Genomic DNA, 21137 nt, shown 5'->3' on the forward strand with positions numbered 1-21137 from the left:
GGTGGGTGGATCAGCTAATTGTAGGTCCTCTTGGGTTGAGAGAGTTGTCGGCAATGGGTAGAAAAAGGAATGAACTGGAAAGACAGGAGTTTGGAGAGTCAACTGTGTGAAATTGGGACTACAAGGTTGCATTCAAGAACAAGAGAAGGTCTAGAGAGCACTGTCCAAGAGAACATGCCTGCCACAAATCCTAAGCTTTCTAGAAACTGCATTGACAATAGTAAAAATGAATGACAAATTAATAATGTATTTTATTTAAACCAACTGTATCAAAAAGTATTATTTCAACAAGTAAACAATGTAAAAGTTATTAAGACATTTCACTTTTTAAAAATGAAATCTGAGTCTATATTAGCCACATTTCAAGTACTTAGTAGACACTCGTGCTGGCTAGTGGCCACTAAATAGATCAGAAAATGTGATCATGGGAGTGAGTGACTGAGTGAGAGTGGAAAATAAGGTCTCCCAGGAAAGGAGGTTGGAGCTCAGGCCAGGGCATTAGAAGGCTCATTTTCACTGCTGACCTGCACAGGTAACAGAAGCCACCAAGGGTTATACCCAGGATAATATGAAGTATGTAAATTCATTGCCAAACATAGTATGTGTTTTTGTAATGTTTGGGTAAAATTTTAAATCTGGTATCCTTTTCATCTTTAGTTTTATACAGTTAAAATTTCATTTTCCTCTAGTGCATCCTGGCTTTTAGCAATGCCTACAATTTGTGTGTGTGTGTGTGTGTGTGTGTGTGTGTGTGTGTAAAACCTTAAATGCTATACTTGTGTCTTTCCCAGCAGAGCTACAGAGAGAACATGCTTCTGATTTGTCCTGTAGCTTTTCTGTTTTGTAGAGGATTTCACACAGCTCCCATGTCAAAACAGTTGTTAGAAGGTGGAGGTAAAGAATGTGCTCAGAGACAGTGAAAGAATCCAGCTCTGTATGCAGATTTTTTAAATGTTTTATCATTTCTCCAAAACCCACTTGTTCAGCTAGCGGGGAATAGTACTAATTAGTGAACTACATTACATCCTTGACTAAAACTTACAGAATACCAGCTTTTGAAGATATTTTGAAAGCAGCAGATCTACCTCATAAACATCACTGTGAGTCATCACCTTATTCTTCTCAAAGGAGGCAATACCATGTAGTGTTGAAGAGTAGTCTTTGGAATAGGGAAGGCCTGCGTTTTACACACCTCTGCAACTTGCTACCCAATTAGCTTCCCCGAACCTCAGTTTCCTCATCTGTAAAATGCCTCGCTGGGTTATCATGAGGTGACATAGAGTACTTGGCATATAGAAAGTACTAGAAAGTAATGTCTTAGTCTCTCTCAGTAACTCCTTAGCATTTTCTACCAAAGACATTTTTCAGAAATATACATCTGACCTTGTGAATCTCATTTAAAAGTTGTGGTTTCCCTCTACCCATAGAAACTCCATAGGATCACCAGGCATGTTGGTATACACCTGTACTCCCAGCATCCAGGGAGGCTGAAGCAGGAGGATCACGAGTTCAAAACCAGCCTCTGCAACTTAGTGAGGCCCTAAGCAATTCAGTGAGACCCTGTCTCTAAAATACAAAAAAAGGTCTGGGGATGTGGCTCAGTGGTTGAGTGCTCCTGTGTTCAATCCCTGGTACCAAAAAACAAAACAAAAAAACAGAAAAGAAAGAAGAAACACTCTCCTTTTAAGAAACACTTAATGAATCCTTTTGGAATCTGGCCCCCAGCTCCTTTTCCATCCTTTTGTCCTGCAGCTCACTGCTCCCTCCCCTGAAATCGCATCCTGTTTGTCAGATAAATACTGCAGTGTACCTGGTCTGTTTGATTTTCCGATCCCTCTGCCCTTTCAAGACCCAGTTCAGACGTCACCATTGTGAGTGTGCCACGCTGCTTCTCACCTTGGACACGTCTCCAGATCCGCGTGCGTTTGCACGTCACCTTATTCCGCCTCCACTGGACTGTGAATCCTAGGCCACTGGTTCATACTCGTATCTCTAGCACCTAACTTTTTTTTTTTAAGAACTGTCATTGATCTACAGGCTTATATCTAGGGGCTGGCAGTATGCAGAGTGGCAGAGCGCTTAGAGTGCTTATTTAACATGTGCAAAGCACTGGATTCCGTCCTCAGCACGGGAAAAAAACAACAAAACACCATCATCACATATTTAACACTGTAAGTAAGAGGGAAAATTACTTATGTCTGCATTCCGTTTCCTTTGTTTGGACTCTGTGCACATCTGATGTGCCCAGCTCCAAAGCACCTCCTTTCAAGAGTGCTCCAGTCCTTCTGGGAGCCTCTCCCAGTTCTGCATGTAGAATTGGGTGAATTCCTCGTGTGTTTCCTCAGCATCTGGACTACAGCGTGGTGTTGGGTCTGTTCATGGAATTATGACGAGCTGTTGAAAATGCCCGTCTCCTCCCGGAGAGCGGAGACCTCCATGGCAGGGACACTTGTCCATTCATGGATGCATCCTTGGCCTCAGCTAGTTGCTTATCTCACTGTAAAGGTTGAATAAAAGAGGCTTTTTTGGTTTTTTTTGGTACTAGGGATTGAACCACTGAGCCACCTCCCCAAATCCTTTAAAAAAATGTTTTTTTCATTTATGACAGGGCCTCACTGAGTTGCTTAGGGTCTCATTAAATTGCTGAGGCTGGCTTTAAACTCGAGATCCTCCTGCCTCAGCCTCCTGAGCCACTGGGATTACAGGCCTATGTGCCACCACACCCAGCTTGTGTGTGTGTGTGTGTGTGTTTTTTTTTTTAAATAAAGAAATTTGTAAGCACAGACTCTTTTAAGTGGTTGACACGTTACTGAAGTAAATTAAGAAAGTTATGTGGGGCTGGGATTGTAGCTCAGTGGTAGAACACTTGCCTAATATGTGTAAGTCATTGGGTTCAATTCTCAGCACAACATGAATAAATAAAATAAATGTTTGGACAACTAAAAAAAATTAAAAAGAAAGTTACATGTGTGTGTGTTTTAGTAATTTTATAATCTAATCTTTCAGAAAGAAGGCCAGATACTGACTAAATGAAAAATGACAGAGTCCGTGTGTGTATGTTTTTTCCTACAGTTCTAGGGGTTGAACCCAGGGCTTCAGTAATGCCAGGCAAGTGTTCTACCACTGAGCTGTATTCCCAGCTGTGCATATATATATTTTTTAACCTTGTTCTTTTATTATAATTAGAGTAAAATATTTTCTTTTTCACAGATTTTAACAGAAATAAGCTTATTTCATAGAGAAATTGTATCTACATGTAATTTTAAAACACTTAGAAAACAAAACCAACCTGAATTTTGAAACCTTTTTCTTTTAGCTTGGGATGTGGTAATGCCTGCAAGACTTCTCAGAGCCCTGGCCAGATACCACAGTATATTATCAAAAGTACATCAGAGCCGAAGACCTGTTCATCTCACATTAAAACCACTCAAGGAATTTGAGGATACAACATGCAGCAACACCCTGAAAATACATCAAAACTTGGATTCATTCTTTCCTGCTGCAGCAGCTGGTGGTTTGAATAAGCCTCAGTTCCTGGAAATGAACTGGAAAATACCAGATACAGCAAAACTCTCTCCATTAAATACTGTACACGGCCAGGATGAGAGAGCTTATCTTCCATCCTTGAAATCGTTTCCTGCTCACAGGAAGGTGACCCACAAACCAAATCTATTGGGTTCTAAGTGGTTTATAAAAATATTAAAGAGGCATTGTTCATCTGTGTCAACTGAAACAGTTGTTCCAAAACAAGACTTTCCACAGATCAAGAGACCACTGAAAGCATCCAGGACCAGGCAGCCGTCCAGGACCAACCTTCCGGATCTCTCTGTGAGCGAGGTAAGCCCAGCGTGGCTGTGGCACTTGTGTTTATCAGTCATTGCTTATTCTCCCAACAAGTGTACCCTGCAGCACAGCCCTGACACTAACATAAGTGACCTGGCAACCAACTCAGAGTTTCTTTTAAGATCTTCAAAGCCTAACATATCCAAACGGACTCAGAATCTTAAAAGAGTTAATGATGTGCATAATGACATACATAGGCAATAAAAGATAAAAATATAGTTTATGAAAGGATTAGTTACTGGTCTAAGAAAACGTTATTGGCTTTTGAAAAAGAGCATTAATTCCAGTCTGGAGGAACTGGGGAGATAGCTCAGTCGGTAGAGTGCTTGCCTTGCAAGCACAAGGTCCTGGGTTCAATCCCCAGCACCCAAAAAAAAAAAAAAAAAAAAAATTCCGGTCTGGAAATGGTAATGTAAAAAGCACCTATTTTTAAAAAAAACAATCTAGAAATTCTTCATCACATTTAAAAGGTGTAAGTAACCTTGCAGATAGGCAAGCGTTCGTTAGCCTGTGGTTACCACGCTTGGAGTGGTGAAATGATGTGCCAAGGTAAACTCAAAAAGCAGTGAGCTAGAGGGTTTTCTCTTTTTTAGCTTCTGAAGGTTCAAGGGTGTGTTTTACTCACTGCTAAGAGGTTTCTGGGAATTTCTCAGCAGCAGTTGGTATTTCTCCTCTAAGTGATGAACAGTTAAGGTCAGGATCAGGTGCAGTTTTTGACCTTTGTGTCTTGCATAATACCTAGAACTATGCCTTGTACTTAATGTTTGTTAGTTTAGAAAGCATGGAAAACAGCAAAGAAATCAATGCCAGTCGTCATCAACATTAAAAATAGGAATATAGAGCTGGGCCTGGTGGTACAGGCCTGTAATCCTAGCTACTTGGGAAGCTGTGAGGCAGAAGGATCACTTGAGCCCAAGAGTTTGAGGCCAGCCTAGGCAATATAGCAAGACCTATTTCAAAAATTTAAAAGTGTAAATATTTAAAACCCCATTAGGTCTTATGAGCCTACTAGAAAGCAGGTTAGAATATCTGTCTTCAAACTTGATTCTAAGCATGTTCAGTTCTGAGCATGTTCAATTTTGGCTGTTTGTTAGTGTTTTTGTTTTTACTATGCAGCTGACAACCTTTGAAAAGCTATTATGTCCCTTCATGACTAATCCTCAGATTATGTCATTAGGAGTTAATGAATGATTTTTATTTTGGATCCTGGTTTGGGTTTTTGTGTTGTTTCTATGTGCCTGGAATGTAAAGGACAGACGTGTGTGCAGAAACTACTCTCAACCTGCCTTCTTCCAAGAGCTTGAGATGTTCTGGGAATTTCAGTGTTCAGGGGACTGAGGTGACACTAAGGATCAAAATCTGAATTCATAGCAAATCCAAAAGGAAAATCAGCTCATTTTTTCTCTTGTTAGATCTACCAGCACAGTGCATTGAGTTCATTGTGAAGAGGCTGCTACAGTTAAAAAAGTCACCTTTTTTTGTAGTTACTCATTGTGAACTTCCAAAGAGGCTTTATTTCCTCAGGTTCTCCTTAAATTTGGAAGCAGTTTTCCTGAATTCCATTTTTTATTTTTCTTTAGGGTTTTTTTTTTTTTCCTGCTTCCTTCCCGAAAAAATTTGAAGATTTTTAAAATTCAACAGTTTCAAATGAGATAATAAGAGCATTCCATTTTAAAAGCAAACATTTAATATGAACAGAGACATTTTATCAGGGACCTAGTAAGAACGATCTATTTGAGCATTTAGTTCTGAGACACTCAATAATTAAAAATAGAGGCACTCATGGTAGGTTGTACATTTCTTTTCATCTCAGATCTGGTTTCAAGGATGGAGGTAGATACAAATAAAAGTCTTAAGAGAAATAGTGTTTATTTTGTGGATCCTTTCAGAGGACACATTGTGTCACATAATGGTGACATTATTTGGAGTTGTGCAGAACCAGAGTGTGTTGCTTTTAAATTTCAAGTTTTCATTTAAGCCCATTTGGTAAAAAAAAAAAAATGAAGAGAAAATCTTACATTTCTAAATGATCTGAGGTAATGTAAGTGTGGAGCTTTGTTTTCTGAGTATTTTACCTTTCACGGGAAGAGCAGTCTTGAGGCTTGACTATGTAATAAACCCCCAAGACAGAAGACTAACTTTTTTCTGCGCCAAGTTGAGGGCCACTCCATTTTCGTGTGAACATCAGAGGACGGGTGATTTCTTTGTTACGGGGCAACCCTGTCCATCACCTTTGACTGAGACAGAGCGAGGCCTGTGCTTGGTATCAGGAAGCCTGTCCACGTCCTCTCGTTCCCACACTTGCTCTCTAGCAGATGTTTGGAATTGCCTGAGGTTTCAGTCACCCTCCAGATGGCATTAAATCTCTGCCTGGTCTCATTTGTAGAAATCATAACCTGCAGTGATATGCTAAATATGGCTTATAATTTAGCAGAAGAGCATGGTGCTGCTTCCTGAACATGTCCCATCTCTCAGGAGCAGAGGGTCAGAGGGTGACTCAGTGGGCCGAGCAGCCTGGAGACTGGCATAAGAGGGAGAGCGAGGGAACACCCGTTAGTATTTCCAGCGACCCCGCAGCATGTTGTAAAATTAACTTTTTACAAAAAATGAAATAGGATAGAAAATATCAGAATGCATTGACTATGATAAGAAAAGTACTGGTTTGTGAAGTTTCTGTGGCAGTTATTGGTCTCATCTACATATATGTACTGTGTGTATAATCTGATTCCTCATCATAGGTTGTAGCCAAAAAGCTTATAAGCTAAAACATTCTACTAATATAATTTATATCTGTATTTTGCAACTTTGATCTACATCTAGTATATAGCAGTAAAAATGCGTGTTTTCCTTCGTAAATATAGTCCATTTATACTCAAGTACTGACAACAAAATCCATCAATGAATTCTCCAACTCTCCAGACACTAGTAAGGTGACCTACAGTTCATTTCAGTTCTGACCCTGTGTGGAGTCAGTACAGATTAAACTCAGTCCCATAGGACTACCTCCCACTTCAAACACCAGTCTCAAGCCCCAGGTTGTAAATCAAAGGTTCCCATGTCTACCACCTTGGGTTTGAGAGTCTGCTAAAATGGCTCCAGAACGCAGGGAAACAATTTAGTTACATTTACTGAGACTCATGAACATCCAGGTGAAGGGATTCACAGGTTGAAGTCCCAAAGTGCCCTGAACATAGATGCTTCTATTCCCAGGGAGTTGGTGTGTGCCACCTTCCTGGCCTGGGATTGTATTCATCAGCTCACAAGTTGTTTAGATAATTTTCACAGCGATTTCATCACAGAGACTTGATCAGTTGCTAACTCAACCTCTAGCCTCTTCTGCTCCTGAGGTTGAGAGGAGGGCCTGAAAGTTCCAAGCTTCTATTCAAGGTTTAGACTTGTTTGGGCAACCAGTCCCCCATCCTGAAGCTGTTCCAGAGCCCACCAAGAATCCCCTCATTAGAACAAAAGGCATACCTATCCTTGAGAAACTCTAGGAGATTTAGAAGCTTTGTGCCAAAAACCCAAGGCAGATGCCAAATATTAAACAACAAAAGATGCTCCTGTCACCCTGTATCCCTTAGGAAATTGCCAGGGTTTTAGGAATTCTGTGCCAGAAGCCAAGGACAAAGACCAAATATAAATTTTTTGTATCCTAGTATAGTAGTAAAATAGAAAGAACATTGCGATCATATACTATTTTTCTTCAGTCATAGTGTATGGATAAAAAAAAATTTCAAAGTATGCAGTGCTGTTAAGAATCACATATAGATTTCTAGCCCCATCTGCTGGAACTTGTCTTCTGTGGCCATAGAAGCAAAACGTACTGAAATACAGTGGTTCAACATTTTACCTTAGGCCTAAATTGGGGGCCTAAATCCAGTAGCTATTTTGGGTTGAATTCTGGCTTCTATTTAAGAACAAGTTACGGATCCCCAGGCTAAAATCCCAAATTTGCTTTACATATGTACATGCTTAATAAGTAAGAAGCCACAGTAAAAATCCAGGAAAAAAAAGTTTCTCATAAAGTAGCAGCACCTTTAATTAATAGAGGGGAAAATGGCCAGGTGAAGTGGCACACACCAGTGATCCCAGCCACTTGGGAGGTTGAGGCAGGAGAACTGCAAGTTTGAGGCTAGCCTGGGCACTTAGCGAGAGGAGGGTTGGGGGTGTGGCTGGATGGTAGAACGCCCAGGAGTTCAGTACCCAGGTCCACAAAGATAAAAGGCAGGGAGCGGGTACTCCATGGTTATCTTTCCCTCTTCCAAGTGGGTTTAAATGAAAAATTGAAATTGAAAAGCAAAGGAAGCAAATGTCAAGATGTCAAAAAAAGTCAAGTTTCAAAACTTGTGAATTATCTATTAATGGAAGGCCACAATTTAGAGTAGTATGGTGAGCCCTGTTTCACATGTGACTTTGAAGAGCTCTTTGAGCCAAACTAAATAGAAGATACTGAGAGAAGGTGACAATCTTCAGAAAACCTGTAACAAGACTTAAAAAGTCTATGGAAAAAGAAGTTATGTTTAAAGATTTATTTGTGATCTATTTGGAACTCAATGTATTTTCTCATAGAAATAGTGATTGACTTGCCATGTTTCACCGACTCTTTGAAAGTTTAAAATAGTAAATAGTTTAGCACCTGTGGCCTGGGCCAGTTACAGACCTAAAGCAGACTTGAGATAGCTGAGGGGAGGGCCGTGTGGCCGCAGACCCTAGGCCCCTACTCAGTCCTGGTCCATCATGCCCGATCTCTGCCTGGGCAGAAGAGGGTGGAAATGTGGAATATGGCGAAACTCTCAATTCATTGTTGACTTCTGACTCCCATTTTACAAATGCAGTATAGGTCAACTCAACTTGGATGGATGGCTGAGCTCACTGCGTTCAGTACAATTAAAGGATAATCCACTACTGGACAGGCCTGGGGCTGGTTTATCTTCTGTCTTCTCCCTTTCGTGCCTTCTTCCCACTCCAGTCAGAGTGGCAGTCACAGAGGGCATTTTGACACCCACCCTGACATGCTGTGATTTTGTCCAGCAAGCCACATCCAGTCTGTCAGGTCTCACCAAGTAGCACTGTGGCCTTCCCTGATGGGTCCTGACAGGACTCCCTTTCTCTCAGGAAGCTTAATCTCCGCTTACATGGTGTCAGGTCTCTGGAATTCCATGAAGCCAGGAGGGTTGAAACCATGAGCACGTCCTATTCTGCACTCCAGTGACTACCTGGTCTTGGACTCTTACCTGTGTGTGTGTGTGTGTGTGTGTGTGTCCTTGTGTTCCTCCACATGTGACTGCAGGAAGTAGCTTATCAGTTATCCGCCAGTGTGGGGGGGTGGTCTACTACATCAGTTTATCCCCATATTCTCCACTTATTTCAGCTTGTCTGACTCAATTTTTTTTCTAATTACTTGGTGTGCTTTGTTGATTTTTAGACATTTCAGTTTCTATTATTTCTCAAATCCTTCGTTTACTCCTGTGCTGCTTTTTAAGCCACTTGGAAGGATGTGCAACAGACTGAGGAGAAGACAAAGCAGGGTTAGACCATTTGTTGAGAAAGGGTAGGAATTAAGTAACAGGAACAGGAGGAAGAAAGGAATTCATAGACTGCTGCTCCAGAACTTCACAGTGGGAATGCCAGAGCCGGAGGGAACCTGGGAGCTGAATGGAGGAAGTCCTAGGAAGAAATGTTAATTTAGTGACTCATAAACTTCTTTTAACCAACTGTAGTCCAATCAATATTGAACAGTCCTGAGAATTCTATGTATTTATCAGCTTTTTTTAAACTTTAAAATAACCCTATAAACTAAGCATTATTCTGATATTTTTAAAAAATTTTGTCTGAAATCTTATGATGATAGCTTTCAAACTTTTCTGACCTCATCTCTAGTGAGAAATATATTCAGCATTTTACATACATAGTAACCCAGTGTAACATAAGTAGACACACATATGTGACAGAAAACTTCATAGAATAACATTTGCTCTTGCTATGAGTAATTCACCATATTTTGCATTTTATTTTTTTCATATTTTTTTCAACTTAATCTTTTTAAAAAGCTCGTTTATTTAGGTCAACTATACTGACACCTGCATATGGCAGAGGAAGCTGCTTACCTTATGGCGTCTGGGAAGCAAAGAGAGGAAGAAGAGGGGCCAACTTCCCTTTCAAGGGCACATCCCAGTGTCCTAACTTCCTCCCGATCATTTGGACACTCACTACAAATTGCTCACCACGTGTACTTGGTATCAACACACAGATATCTACAGTCTATGCAGACACAACTCGCAGCAAAGCACCAACTGACCAAGACGTGTTCTCAGATTTGCAGACATTTTTGTTTACTATTAGCCAGAATAAAAATATTATGATTCTTTTGTGAATTCTAAGGACCTCACATAATAATGTTGCTATGAAAAAGTCACAGAAACTCTGGTTGGAAAGACTTGACATATCATTTTGTCCTGGCCCCCATCTCATACCTTTACTCAGGCTGCTTGAGACACTTCCGGTTGGAGCATGGCTTCCCTTTCAGGAAAATTATTCCATCTTTTTGGCTAACAGAAGCAAGTGCTTTTGTCAATGAGCTGATATTTGTCTCCCTATAACTTCTTTGTTTTCATACTTATCCCATCTTTGTATGAGCCTTTGAAATGTTTGGAGAAAACTTGAGTGCTGGCTTTGCCAAATGGGGTCCCCTAAGTTAGGGACATAGTAGCCATCGCAGATGTTTGAGTCTCTTGGTAACCCATCTTGTGCTCACAGAACCTGATGCACTGCACAGCATTTGCCACAGCAGACGAGTACCATCTGGGAAATCTGTCTCAGGATCTGACCGCCCGTGGATACATTGAAGTAACAAGCTTGCCTAGAGGTACTTCTGCTTGAACCTGGGGCCAAGTATGTTAAAATCAATTAGAACTGGGAGAGGAGGCACATGCCTGTAATCCCAGCACTTCCAGAGGCTGAGGCAGGAGGATCTGGAGTTCAAAGCCAGCATCAGCAAAATCAAGGCACTAAGCAACTCAGTGAGACCCTTTCTCTAAATAAAATACAAAATAGGACTGGGGATGTGGCTCAGTGATCAAGTGCCCCTGAATTTAATCCTAAGTATCAAAACAAAAAAAGTATTAGAAAATAATTTTCCAGGGCTGGGGAGATAGCTCAGTTGGTAGAGTGCTTGCCTTGTAAGCACAAGGCCCTGAGTTCGATCCCCAGCACCCAAAAAAAAAAAAAAGAAAATAATTTTCCTGTGATACTGTCTTAAGTATGCTTTGTTACCATTTCATTTATTGAAAGGATTGTATCATAAAAGTGGTGTCAAATGTCTTTATAAAGAAATTAAACATGTTTATAGAGAATTTGGTTCTCAGATTAAATTTATTTATAGGCTCACTGTTACTTGGAAAGATCAAAGGCTGCATGTGGTAGTCATCTTTCTTTGGCTATAACAAATACCCAAGATGTACCAACTTAATAAGAGAAAAGGTTTGTTTTGGCCCACAGTTTAGAGATTTCAGTCCACAGTCAATTGGCCCATTGGCCCACAGTTTAGAGGTTTCAGTCCATGGTCAATTGGCCCATTAATTTTGGACCTGTGGTGAGACAGCACATCATGGTGGGAGCATGTGGTACAGGAAGCTGCTCTCCCATGACAGCTGAGAAGAAAAGAGAGGAAGAAGGAGGGCCAGTATTCTTCTCAAGAGCACACCCCCAATGACCTAACTTCCTCCCACCAGGCCACCTCCTAAGGTTCTTCTACTTCCCAATAATATCATGGACTGAGGACCAAACCTTTGGGGGCTACTTACCCAAATCAAAGCCCCAGGCTACTTCCTTTTGGTCACATTAAAAAATTATTTTAATATTATAGAACCATGAAATTGGTAGAAATGGGAAGAACCTTTAAAAACTTTTAACAATCCATTAGTGAGATCCCTGTGTAAAAATTTAAAAATAGGCTGGGGATTTAGCTCAGTGGTAAAGCACCCCTGGGTTCAATCACCAGTACCAAAAACAAATAAACCAATTACCAGTCCAAAACTTTAATAAGATTAGTTAAAAGATAACATAGTATAAGAAAGAAAAAAATTAACAAGTAAAGATTTTAGGATAGTTTCAGATAGGATTCTTAAGAAAATAATTAGTTTTACATTTAAAAAAGAATAGCTTAGAACTTTTTGATGGAAGAAAATTTTCGTGATTCTCAAGATAGTCCACTACCCAGAAAACTTGAGTTTCCCTCCAAGTAGCAAAAACAGCAGGTTGAAAACTTTCCTGCTGCAGAGAAAATTCTTTGTTAAACACTCATTGATCCCATAAGAAACAATTGAATGCCGTGCTTTTTCAGCCTTGGTGACTGAACAGACTATTTGTGCTGTTGAATGACCAAAACAGGAAGTTTTCAAAGAATTAGAATAACAGAGCCATGTCCAGAGCCCCTAAGATGAGAAGTTGCTCAGGGGCGTTCATGGCTGACTGAAGGCTGTCAGCAGTGTGACTTTGGGCGTTGCAGAATTTTGAAACAATATGTAACTTTTTGTAAAGTACTAACAGTATCTTAATTGGTATGTTAATATGGTATGTTAATTGGTGTGTTAATTGGTATGTTAATATGGTATGTTAATACACATTACAGAAAATTCATATACTTACAAGAAATATTACTGTACTAGTATATAAAGCAGCTACTTATTAATGAATATTGGTATGTATTTGATAATATTTAAAAGACTAAATATTTTAAATAGTTCCAGATAACTCTAGTGGTAGTTCTCAGAATCTCCATGGTATATAAAGTGACCATAAGTACTTCTGTAAAATGTTTATAGATGACTCTTACACCTGTGTCACCTTGTGACAGTTTTTTTTTGTTGTTGTTATTTTAAATCACAGATGCAGCAAATATTTTGGTAATGGGTGTGGAAAATTCTGCAAAAGAAGGTGATCCTGGAACAATATTCTTCTTCAGGTAACAGGAAGGAAACCCTGTTGGGAAGTGGGTTCCTGGCCAGGTCCCTGTGGTCTCTAAAGGTTCATGTACCTCTAATAACAGAACATGTGTTCAAAATGTATTTGTGACCAGAATCTATCATCTGATTTTTATTTCATCTAGTAGAGTTTGTCAGGTCTGGAATCCTCTGGTAAATCATCTTGGAAAATTTTTTTTTGTTGTTGTTGTTGTTGTTGGTTTTTTGTTTGTTTGTTTGTTTGTATCAAGATTGAACCCAGAGACGCTTAACCACTGAGCCACATCCCCAACCCTTTTTATTTTTTATTTTGAGACGGGATGTCACTTAGATGCTTAGGACCTCTAAGTTGCTGCGGCTTTGAACTTGTTATCCTCCTGCCTTAGCCTCTTGAATTGCCAGAATTATAAGCATGCGCCTCTGCCCTCAGCAAAATAAACAATTTTTAAAAGAAGTAAATAGGGGCTGAGGGTGTGAGGGTGTGGCTTAGTGATAGGGTGGTTGCCTAGCATCACAAAAAAAAGAAAAAAAAAAAAATAGTAACTACTCTCCCCTGCTTTGTCTCTACTTGTAAACGTGGCTGTTTGTTGAAGTTTATGCAAAGTGTCTATTTTGCAGTCATCTCAGTGCCTGTGTTGGACTTAGGCGACTTCCCCTGCTGTCTTTTCTTTTCTTTTTTGCCATTTTGTAGCTTTTCATCCAAATTCTTAGCCTATCTTACCTCTCCAGAGACTTCAGATGGGGACCCTGGCTCACATACACTTATCCCTTTTATTTAGAGATTGTGTTGATACCAAATACTGTGGAGTGGTTGACCAGGAGTGATGATAATAGAAACCACATTTTAAAAAAAATCTTGCCACATTCAAGGAAGGTCTATTAATCTCATCTTGCTGCTGAGGAAACTGAGGGTCAGACAGATTGAGTGAATTACCTGTAATCATGAGACTTACAGGTGGCAGAACAGAAACACGGGGAAAATCTGACTCCAAACATTAAGGTGGGCATGGCACCATAGCACCAGCTACTCTGGAGACTGAGGTAGGAGGATTACTTGAGGCCTGAAGTTCAGGATCAGCTTGAGCAACGTAATGAGACCCTGTCTCCAAAAATAACAAAAAAATCCAAGGTTTCATAGGAGGTTTTTGTGATCTTAGCCCTTACGGGTGATGAAAACTGGAAGCCATATTTTTGTTCGCATGGATGCCTGCCTTCCTTTTGACCATCTTTAGAGATAATTGGGATTTCAACATTTAGTCCAAGTGGAATAACAGCACCCCTGTGCCTCAAGTGAGAAATGTAGATTTCTGAGGACCTAGCTTGGCACTGTCCAGTGGAGATCTGATGTAAGCCTCACACATGATAGTGTATTTTCTAGTTATCACAGTTTAAAAATGAAGAAAAGGAGCAAAGCTGCTCACCTCGTCATGGCCAGGAAGCAGACTGAGAGGGAAGGTGACTTGGGACAAGATATACCCTCCAAAGGTCACCCAGTGACCTTCCTCCAACTAACCCCGCCTCCAAATGTTTCCACCACCTCCCACGTGCTTGGGACGATGCATTATCACTTGGCCTTTGGAGGAGCTTTTAGATCCAAACCCCAACCCTAGGGTTTGAATTTGGTGAATTTTACACTTAGAGCTCATCTCGATGCCACCAGGCATGTTCTAAGTGCTCCACTGCTACAGGTGGCTTCTGGGCACTGGAGTGCACAGCTGGGCTCTAGATGGAGAGGTGCACATCTGCCTAGAAGTCCTCTCTAAACCGGTACTTGGCTGTGGCTTTGCCTCAGAGCTGTGTCCTGAGACCCTGTCCTGGCCTGCCTGCCTGCCCACCACTGGGCTATTGCAGGCAGAGTAGTTCTTCATTAGTCACTTCTGATGATGCCACTCCTGCTTCAGATTCCAGGGACTCTTACCAGACTGTCACAGCACAGAGTTCCGCCCAGGCTTGGCTCCTGCCTGTGTCTCTAGCCTGAGGCTCATGACCAGACATTTATGGCCGGCAACTTCTGTTGGTTCCAAGTTACTGCCCTGTTCCCTCCATCCACCTCCTCAAACCTGTGCTGGTTTTTCTGATGGACTCTTTACTTTTCCTCATTTGACCAGCTCTGCTAGTCCTTGAGGAGGATGTCTCTGCTGGACATCCCATGGTACACTCTGCGTAACTCTTTTTTTTTTAAGTTGTAGATGGACCTATTTTTGTTTATTTATTTTTATGTGGTGCTTAGGATGGAAACCAGTTCCTCACACGTGCTAGGCAAGCGCTCTACCACTCAGCCACAACCCCAGCCCCACTCCGCATAACTCTTAAAGCACTGGTGGTCTAGGTATGCTTCTCTAGCCTGGAGTTCCTGGAGGATAGTAACTGGATCACACTCATTTTTTTTCATCCCCAATGCGAAAATAGGCACAGACCCACTTGTCTACTAAGCACGTTCCTTGAGGCACGTCTAAAGAATGATGTGAATGAATCTTATGTTTATCTCCTGCCTTTCTTTCTCCAACATGAACACCCAGAGTCATAACTCCTCTTCTTATTTACTAAAACAGGTTAATGTGCCAAACTTCAGACATGAAACAAAGTTCATTTATGGTCTTTAGAGTTTAATTCTGTCAAGGCCCTGCACAAGTGGGAGCTTTCCTCCACGAGGCAGCTAGCTGTCAGAGCTTAGAACTGATCTCGTCTCTTTTTCACAAGGATTAAAAACATGTTCTTTGCCCATAGAGATCTAAGGCAGGATCTCAGAAGTTTGCCTGATTTTGATTTCTGTGCATCCGAATTGAAGTGAATATGAAAGAGTCCAGATACATGAATCTTTACAATAATTACTTGTTTTGCAAACTATGTGAGAAATCATGAATTTTGAGAAATCAGGATTTATCAAGAATCAAAAAATAACTCACATTTTAGCAAGTCCATCTAGAGACCATATTGTCTAATCAGTCAATAAATCATATTTTCTTCTTTTTTTTTTTTTTTTTTTTTGCGGTGCTGGGGATCAAACCCAGGGCCTTGTGCTTGCAAGGCAAGCACTCTACCAACTGAGCTATCTCCCTAGCCCAATAAATCATATTTTCTACAGTTGAATTCTGGGAACATTCTAGATGTTACCTAAGCATAGCTTCAGAATTATTCTCCTTTAACTCACTTGATTCTTTTGCTCTTTTAAATCAGGGAAGGAGCTGCTGTGTTTTGGAATGTAAAAGACAAAACTGTAAGTATATAAATAGTAAGTGTTAAAGTATGAAAAGGTAGTTTTCTAAGAATAAGTTATTTATTAGCACTTAATAATTAGAGATTTTGGAAGATAAATTAATAGGCAATCCACAACTTATTTGTACTGCATTATGTGATGTCTATCTCATCTATTTCATCTTCCAAAATACATATTTTGGTTTATTTTTAAGTTTTACACATATTCCATTTTCTGGGAACACATTGATTTGTGGAGAATCCCAGTCCCCACCACCCCAGCAAAACTGCAGAATTAATTATTTACATCATATTCATTTACATATGATAGTATAAAATTTGATTAATGTACATATAGTTATTGGAAACTGGTTAAACTGATTCTTATTTTAGATAAAATTTTCAAGAATTTATCAGCATGGAAAATAATTTCAATGTCCATATCAGGATTTGTTCAATGCAACCTTTTTAGAGGCATCTTGGTGATGTACGTCAAAGTTTTATATTTAACTCAGCAATTTTATACCTAGAAAGTTACCCAAAGGAAAAAATTACAATTATGCATGATGAATTACATACAGAATGTTCATCATAGCATTGTTTATAATAACAAAGATTATAAATAACCAATAATAGTTTGCACAATAATAGTTTACTAAGTACATAAAAATGTGGAATAATACCTATTCCCAGAAAATTGCTTTTGTATGTGATAGAGTTAAATTAAAAGAACAAAGCCTGGTGCAATGGCACATGCCTGTAATCCCAGTGTCTCAGGAGGCTGAGGCAGGAGGATCATGAATTTAAAGCTAGTCTTAGCAACTTAGTGAGACCCTGTCTCTAAATAAAAAGTAAAAGGGTTGTGGGTGTTGCTCAGTGGTTAAGCACCCCTGGGTCCAATCCCCAGTAACCAAGGGGGGAAAAAAAAAGAGCAAATTACAGTATATAACCAGCATAACATCAGCAGGTTAAAAAGTGCTTCACCTGGGTGGAGTGATGTATGCCAATAATCCCAGCTATTTGGGAGACTGAGAAGAGAGAATTGCAAGTTTGAGACCAACCTCAGCATCTTAGTGAGACTGTTTCAAAATAAAAATAAAAAGGACTGAGGATATAAGCCCCTGGGTTTAATCCCCAATACCCCTCCCCACAAAAAAGTATGCTTCCTCCAATCTCAGTTTTACTGAAAGGAAACAGATATGTACACAGTAGAGGAGGAATTCTGGGAAAGAGAAATGTACATGACCAGCAAATATAAGAAAGTATAAATTGGCCATCTGAAGTTACAAAGATACAATAACACTCTGTGGTTTTTATGAGTACTCTCATAATTATTTGAATTCTAAAATTGGAAGAGCAGTTTTGGAGAACAGGTCAGCAATACTTGTAAAAGAAGGCATACCTTTTCATTTTTTTGTAATGGTGGGGATCAAATCCAGAGCCTCACACTTGCTAGGCAGGTGCACTCTCACTGAGCAACACCTTCAGCCTGCATGTCTTTTGTCAGTAGTTTCTAAAGAAATAGGCCACAAAGATATATGCATGATGATGATGCATGAAGACATTATAATGGTGGGGAGCAGGAATCATCCCCCACAGGTGGACATTTAGGGTGGGAAAATACATTGCAGGGTCTTGTTTAAGGAGAACAGTGTTGAGAATATTCATATGCATAGCTATCCCATTGCATGCAGAAAGCAAAATAAATGTATACACAAACATCACAGAAAAAAAAAAAGGGTATAGGATGTGCCCCAAGTGTAGTCATGGTTACCTCTGAGAATTAGGATACGGGTGAGCTGAGAGAGATGGTCACTTTCTACACCTTTAGGTTGCTTAAATTTTTACAAGTGTTTGCCTATACATTTTTTTTAGAAATTAATGAATACAAACCATGTTACCAATGATTCTTTGGGTTGTGGAATAATAACTTTATTTTCTTCCTTATGCTTATCTTTATTTTCCAAAGGTGAAAACAAATGAACACGTCATCCTGATTAGCTTAATAACATAGTGAGTTTGCCTTTTCCTTAAGAACTAAGCAGTAGAAAACATACTATTCAATGTTATAAGCATTAACCCCCGAGCACACTTATACTTAGGGAGCCAGTTATAATTCCAGGTAATGTTCTTTTCTTTTCTAGATGAAGCATGTAATGCAAGTTCTAGAGAAACATGAAATTCAGCCTTATGAGATTGCATTGGTACATTGGGAAAATGAAGAGCTTAACTACATAAAAATAGAGTAAGCAACTTTTTATCAAAGTTATGAAAAGGACACTTGGGGGAAAAAAACTAGGCAAAGTAGTAGAGAAGATAAATTATTTATGAATCTGGAGATTAATTTTAAGAAAAAAGTTGTTGGAGGTCTGGGGTTGTAGCTCAGTGGCAGAGCACTTCCCTAACACACGTGAGGCCCTGGGTTCCATCCTCAGCACCACATAAAAATAAACAAATGAAATAACGGCATTCTGTCCATCTACAGCTACAAAAAAGATTTTTTTTAAAGAAAAAAAGTTGTTGGTACAAATAAAAAGCCTAAACTATATAATACGTATTAGTGGATATATACTTTTAAAAAAATACCACAAACTTCTCAGGATCTCCAGAAATTAAAACAAGTATATAGTGTAAGCCCAAAATGGAAAGTTTATGTTTTTGGAGCAGCCTAATCAATTAAAAAAAAAAACAACAGTATCCTTCATCAGAATAACCCTATCATGTTATTCCAGTGAAAAGTAAAGCCACTTTTTTCCTGAATTGATTTTGAGTATAAAAAGGAAATGTGGTAAGGGCTGATCTGAGAGAACCACTTGTAGAAATGTGGGTGACTACAAGAAGTGGGAGCCAGCTAGAGTCTCAGGTAAGATGAGACTGCCCCACAGCTTTGGTGAAGGTTCCCCTGCACTCTTCCCATTTGCTGTGATGTCCATATTCACAGACTCCCTCCCGCTCTCCAGTCCCCTCCAGAGAGGTCTTCAGGTAAACCTCTAGTTTTTTATAACTTCTGCCTCCCTTGCCTTCCCCACCGAGTAACTGTGATCTTAGATTACAATATATGGAGTTTCACAATCAGCATCTTTTCTCTTAGCAATTTATTGTGAACATTTTCCCTTTATATTAAGTATCTTTCCATAACATGTTGGCGTTTTGTTTGTTTTTTATTTTTGTTTTTGAGATGGGGTCTTGCTATATTATTGCTCAGGCTGGCCTCCTCTCCAGCTCTTGTGTTCAAGTGACTCTCCTGCCTCAGCCTCCTAAGTGTTGGGACTATAGACTCCCACAACCACGTCTCCTTTTAATTTTTGTTTGGTGGAATTATTAATTGAACCATCCTCCCATTGAACATTTAGTTTCTTCCTGGTTTTTTACTATTAAAGTAAAAATTGTTTTGTACACAGATTTTTTTTTATATCTTTATTTCCATATGATAAATTCTTAGAAATAAAATAATTTGGATCACAGTATAGAACATTTATAAAGACTCTTGATACAAATTGGCAAAATGATATCCAGAAAGATTATAAGGTGAATTTTTTCAAAACAGAAACTTTAAAGCGTGTGTGAGATTTGGAAGACACCTGGGTGTGGTAGTTCCAGCTACTTGGGAGGCAGAGGCCGGAGGATTGATTGACCTCAGCCATTCCAGACCAGCCAGGGCAACAAAGCAAGACTCCATCTCAAGAAAACAAATAAAGGATTTGTAAATTACTTTCCCCCACTTTCCCCAGGGGCCAGTCTAAACTTCACAGAGGGGAAATCAATTTAAATTCGGAGCTGGATCTAGATGATGCCATTCTAGAGAAATTTGCTTTCTCCAATGCTCTTTGTCTTTCAGGTAAGTTACTCCTGCTGTTTGGAGAACATATCGCACAGTTTTCATTTCATCAAGGGGAGTTTAATTAAGTTTTCATTTCATTAAGGCGAGTTTATTTGATGAAGATTTTGGCATGTTTTCACAGAACTCTCAACAAAGCTTTAGTATCCTCTTTTTCCTCCAGTAAATAAATACAGTAGAAAGTAAAAAATGTGGTATCTGTAATATCACTCATTCCTTGTCAGTTGTGTTGACAAAGCTTACTTTCTCCAAAATACATGTTACCCGGTTGTCACTGCTTTTGTTTCCTGATTGTGATACCTGGGTACCTCTGACCCAGGCAGAGAAAGCCCAGCCCATGGGACTGGGCACAGGCCTCTGTGGAAAACGACTCTCCCAGGTTCCGCAGGAGTGGGCCAGAGTCACAGCTGCTCTAAGTTTTTCCTGAAAGATCCATGCCCCTGATAGTACCATAGAAGTTCTGTGAGAATCTCTTGTGTCTCTGCTGTGCATGAGGCAGCTGCTGTGGCAGCCCATCCACGCCCCTCTGGGAAACTTCCGAGACCTCTGTGCTTTCCTCATGGCCCTGGGGACCCGCGGCAGGCCTGTCCACAGAGCTGCCCAGGGTGTCAAGGGGTGCCGCACACCCTCTGGGCTTCTGAAAAGTGGTATTAAAAAAATACAGAATTCTTCATATGTAGCTTTGGTCTTAGAAATACTGTTTCTACTTTAGTGTTATCCTTTACCATCACTAACTATTCTTGATTTTTAGTTTCAATTTTTAGCACATTTGCTTCTTAAACGTTTATTGTTGAAAGGGCAGCAAAGGTACTGTACAGTTGTAGATTTCATATAAGCATGAATAATATTATAAAGAAATTTTTCATATTTTTCCCCCCCAGTGAAATTGGCTATTTGGGAAGTGACACTGGATAAATTTATTGAGTCTATTCAATCTATTCCAGAGGTAATTATATCAAGTTTATGCTTATTTTCAAGGAGTTTTAAATATTTCTTTAATTGTAGATGAACACAATACCTTTGTTTATTTATTTTATGTGGTGCTGAGGATGGAACCCCGTGCTTCACATGTGCTAGGTCAGCGCTCTACCACTGAGCCACAACCCCAGCCCTCAAGATTGATTCTTAATTGAGAATAATACAGACTTCCCAATATTACAGTATATACATATGAGAGTACAATAAAGTAATAAAATACACTAGGAAAGCTACCCAGAATGTAGACAAAAAACAAAAACAGGCTGGGGGTGTGGCTCAGTGGTAGAGTGCTTGCCTAGCATGCTTGAAAACATGAGTTCAGT

General features: G+C 39.7%; 1 protein-coding gene across 4 annotated transcripts in view; it reads left to right on the forward strand.

Moving 5' to 3' along the window:
* Positions 1 to 21137, forward strand: part of Rmnd1 (required for meiotic nuclear division 1 homolog) — a 40831-nt gene that overhangs the window by 2819 nt on the left and 16875 nt on the right. For 2 of the 4 annotated variants that reach the window (XM_047557691.1, XR_007109406.1), the window contains 7 exons: positions 3317 to 3837; positions 10600 to 10708; positions 12730 to 12805; positions 15981 to 16020; positions 18143 to 18243; positions 19730 to 19836; positions 20718 to 20782. In XM_047557691.1, coding sequence (XP_047413647.1) covers positions 3331 to 3837; positions 10600 to 10708; positions 12730 to 12805; positions 15981 to 16020; positions 18143 to 18243; positions 19730 to 19836; positions 20718 to 20782 — 1005 coding nt within the window. In that variant the 5' untranslated portion in view covers positions 3317 to 3330. Of the gene's footprint in view, positions 1 to 1069; positions 1101 to 2038; positions 2172 to 3316; positions 3838 to 10599; positions 10709 to 12729; positions 12806 to 15980; positions 16021 to 18142; positions 18244 to 19729; positions 19837 to 20717; positions 20783 to 21137 lie in introns of those variants that run through there. The other 2 variants (XM_047557693.1, XM_047557692.1) reach the window with 2 other exon arrangements.

This window comes from Sciurus carolinensis, chromosome 7, assembly GCF_902686445.1.
Source record: "Sciurus carolinensis chromosome 7, mSciCar1.2, whole genome shotgun sequence".
Taxonomy (NCBI): Eukaryota; Metazoa; Chordata; class Mammalia; order Rodentia; family Sciuridae; genus Sciurus; species Sciurus carolinensis.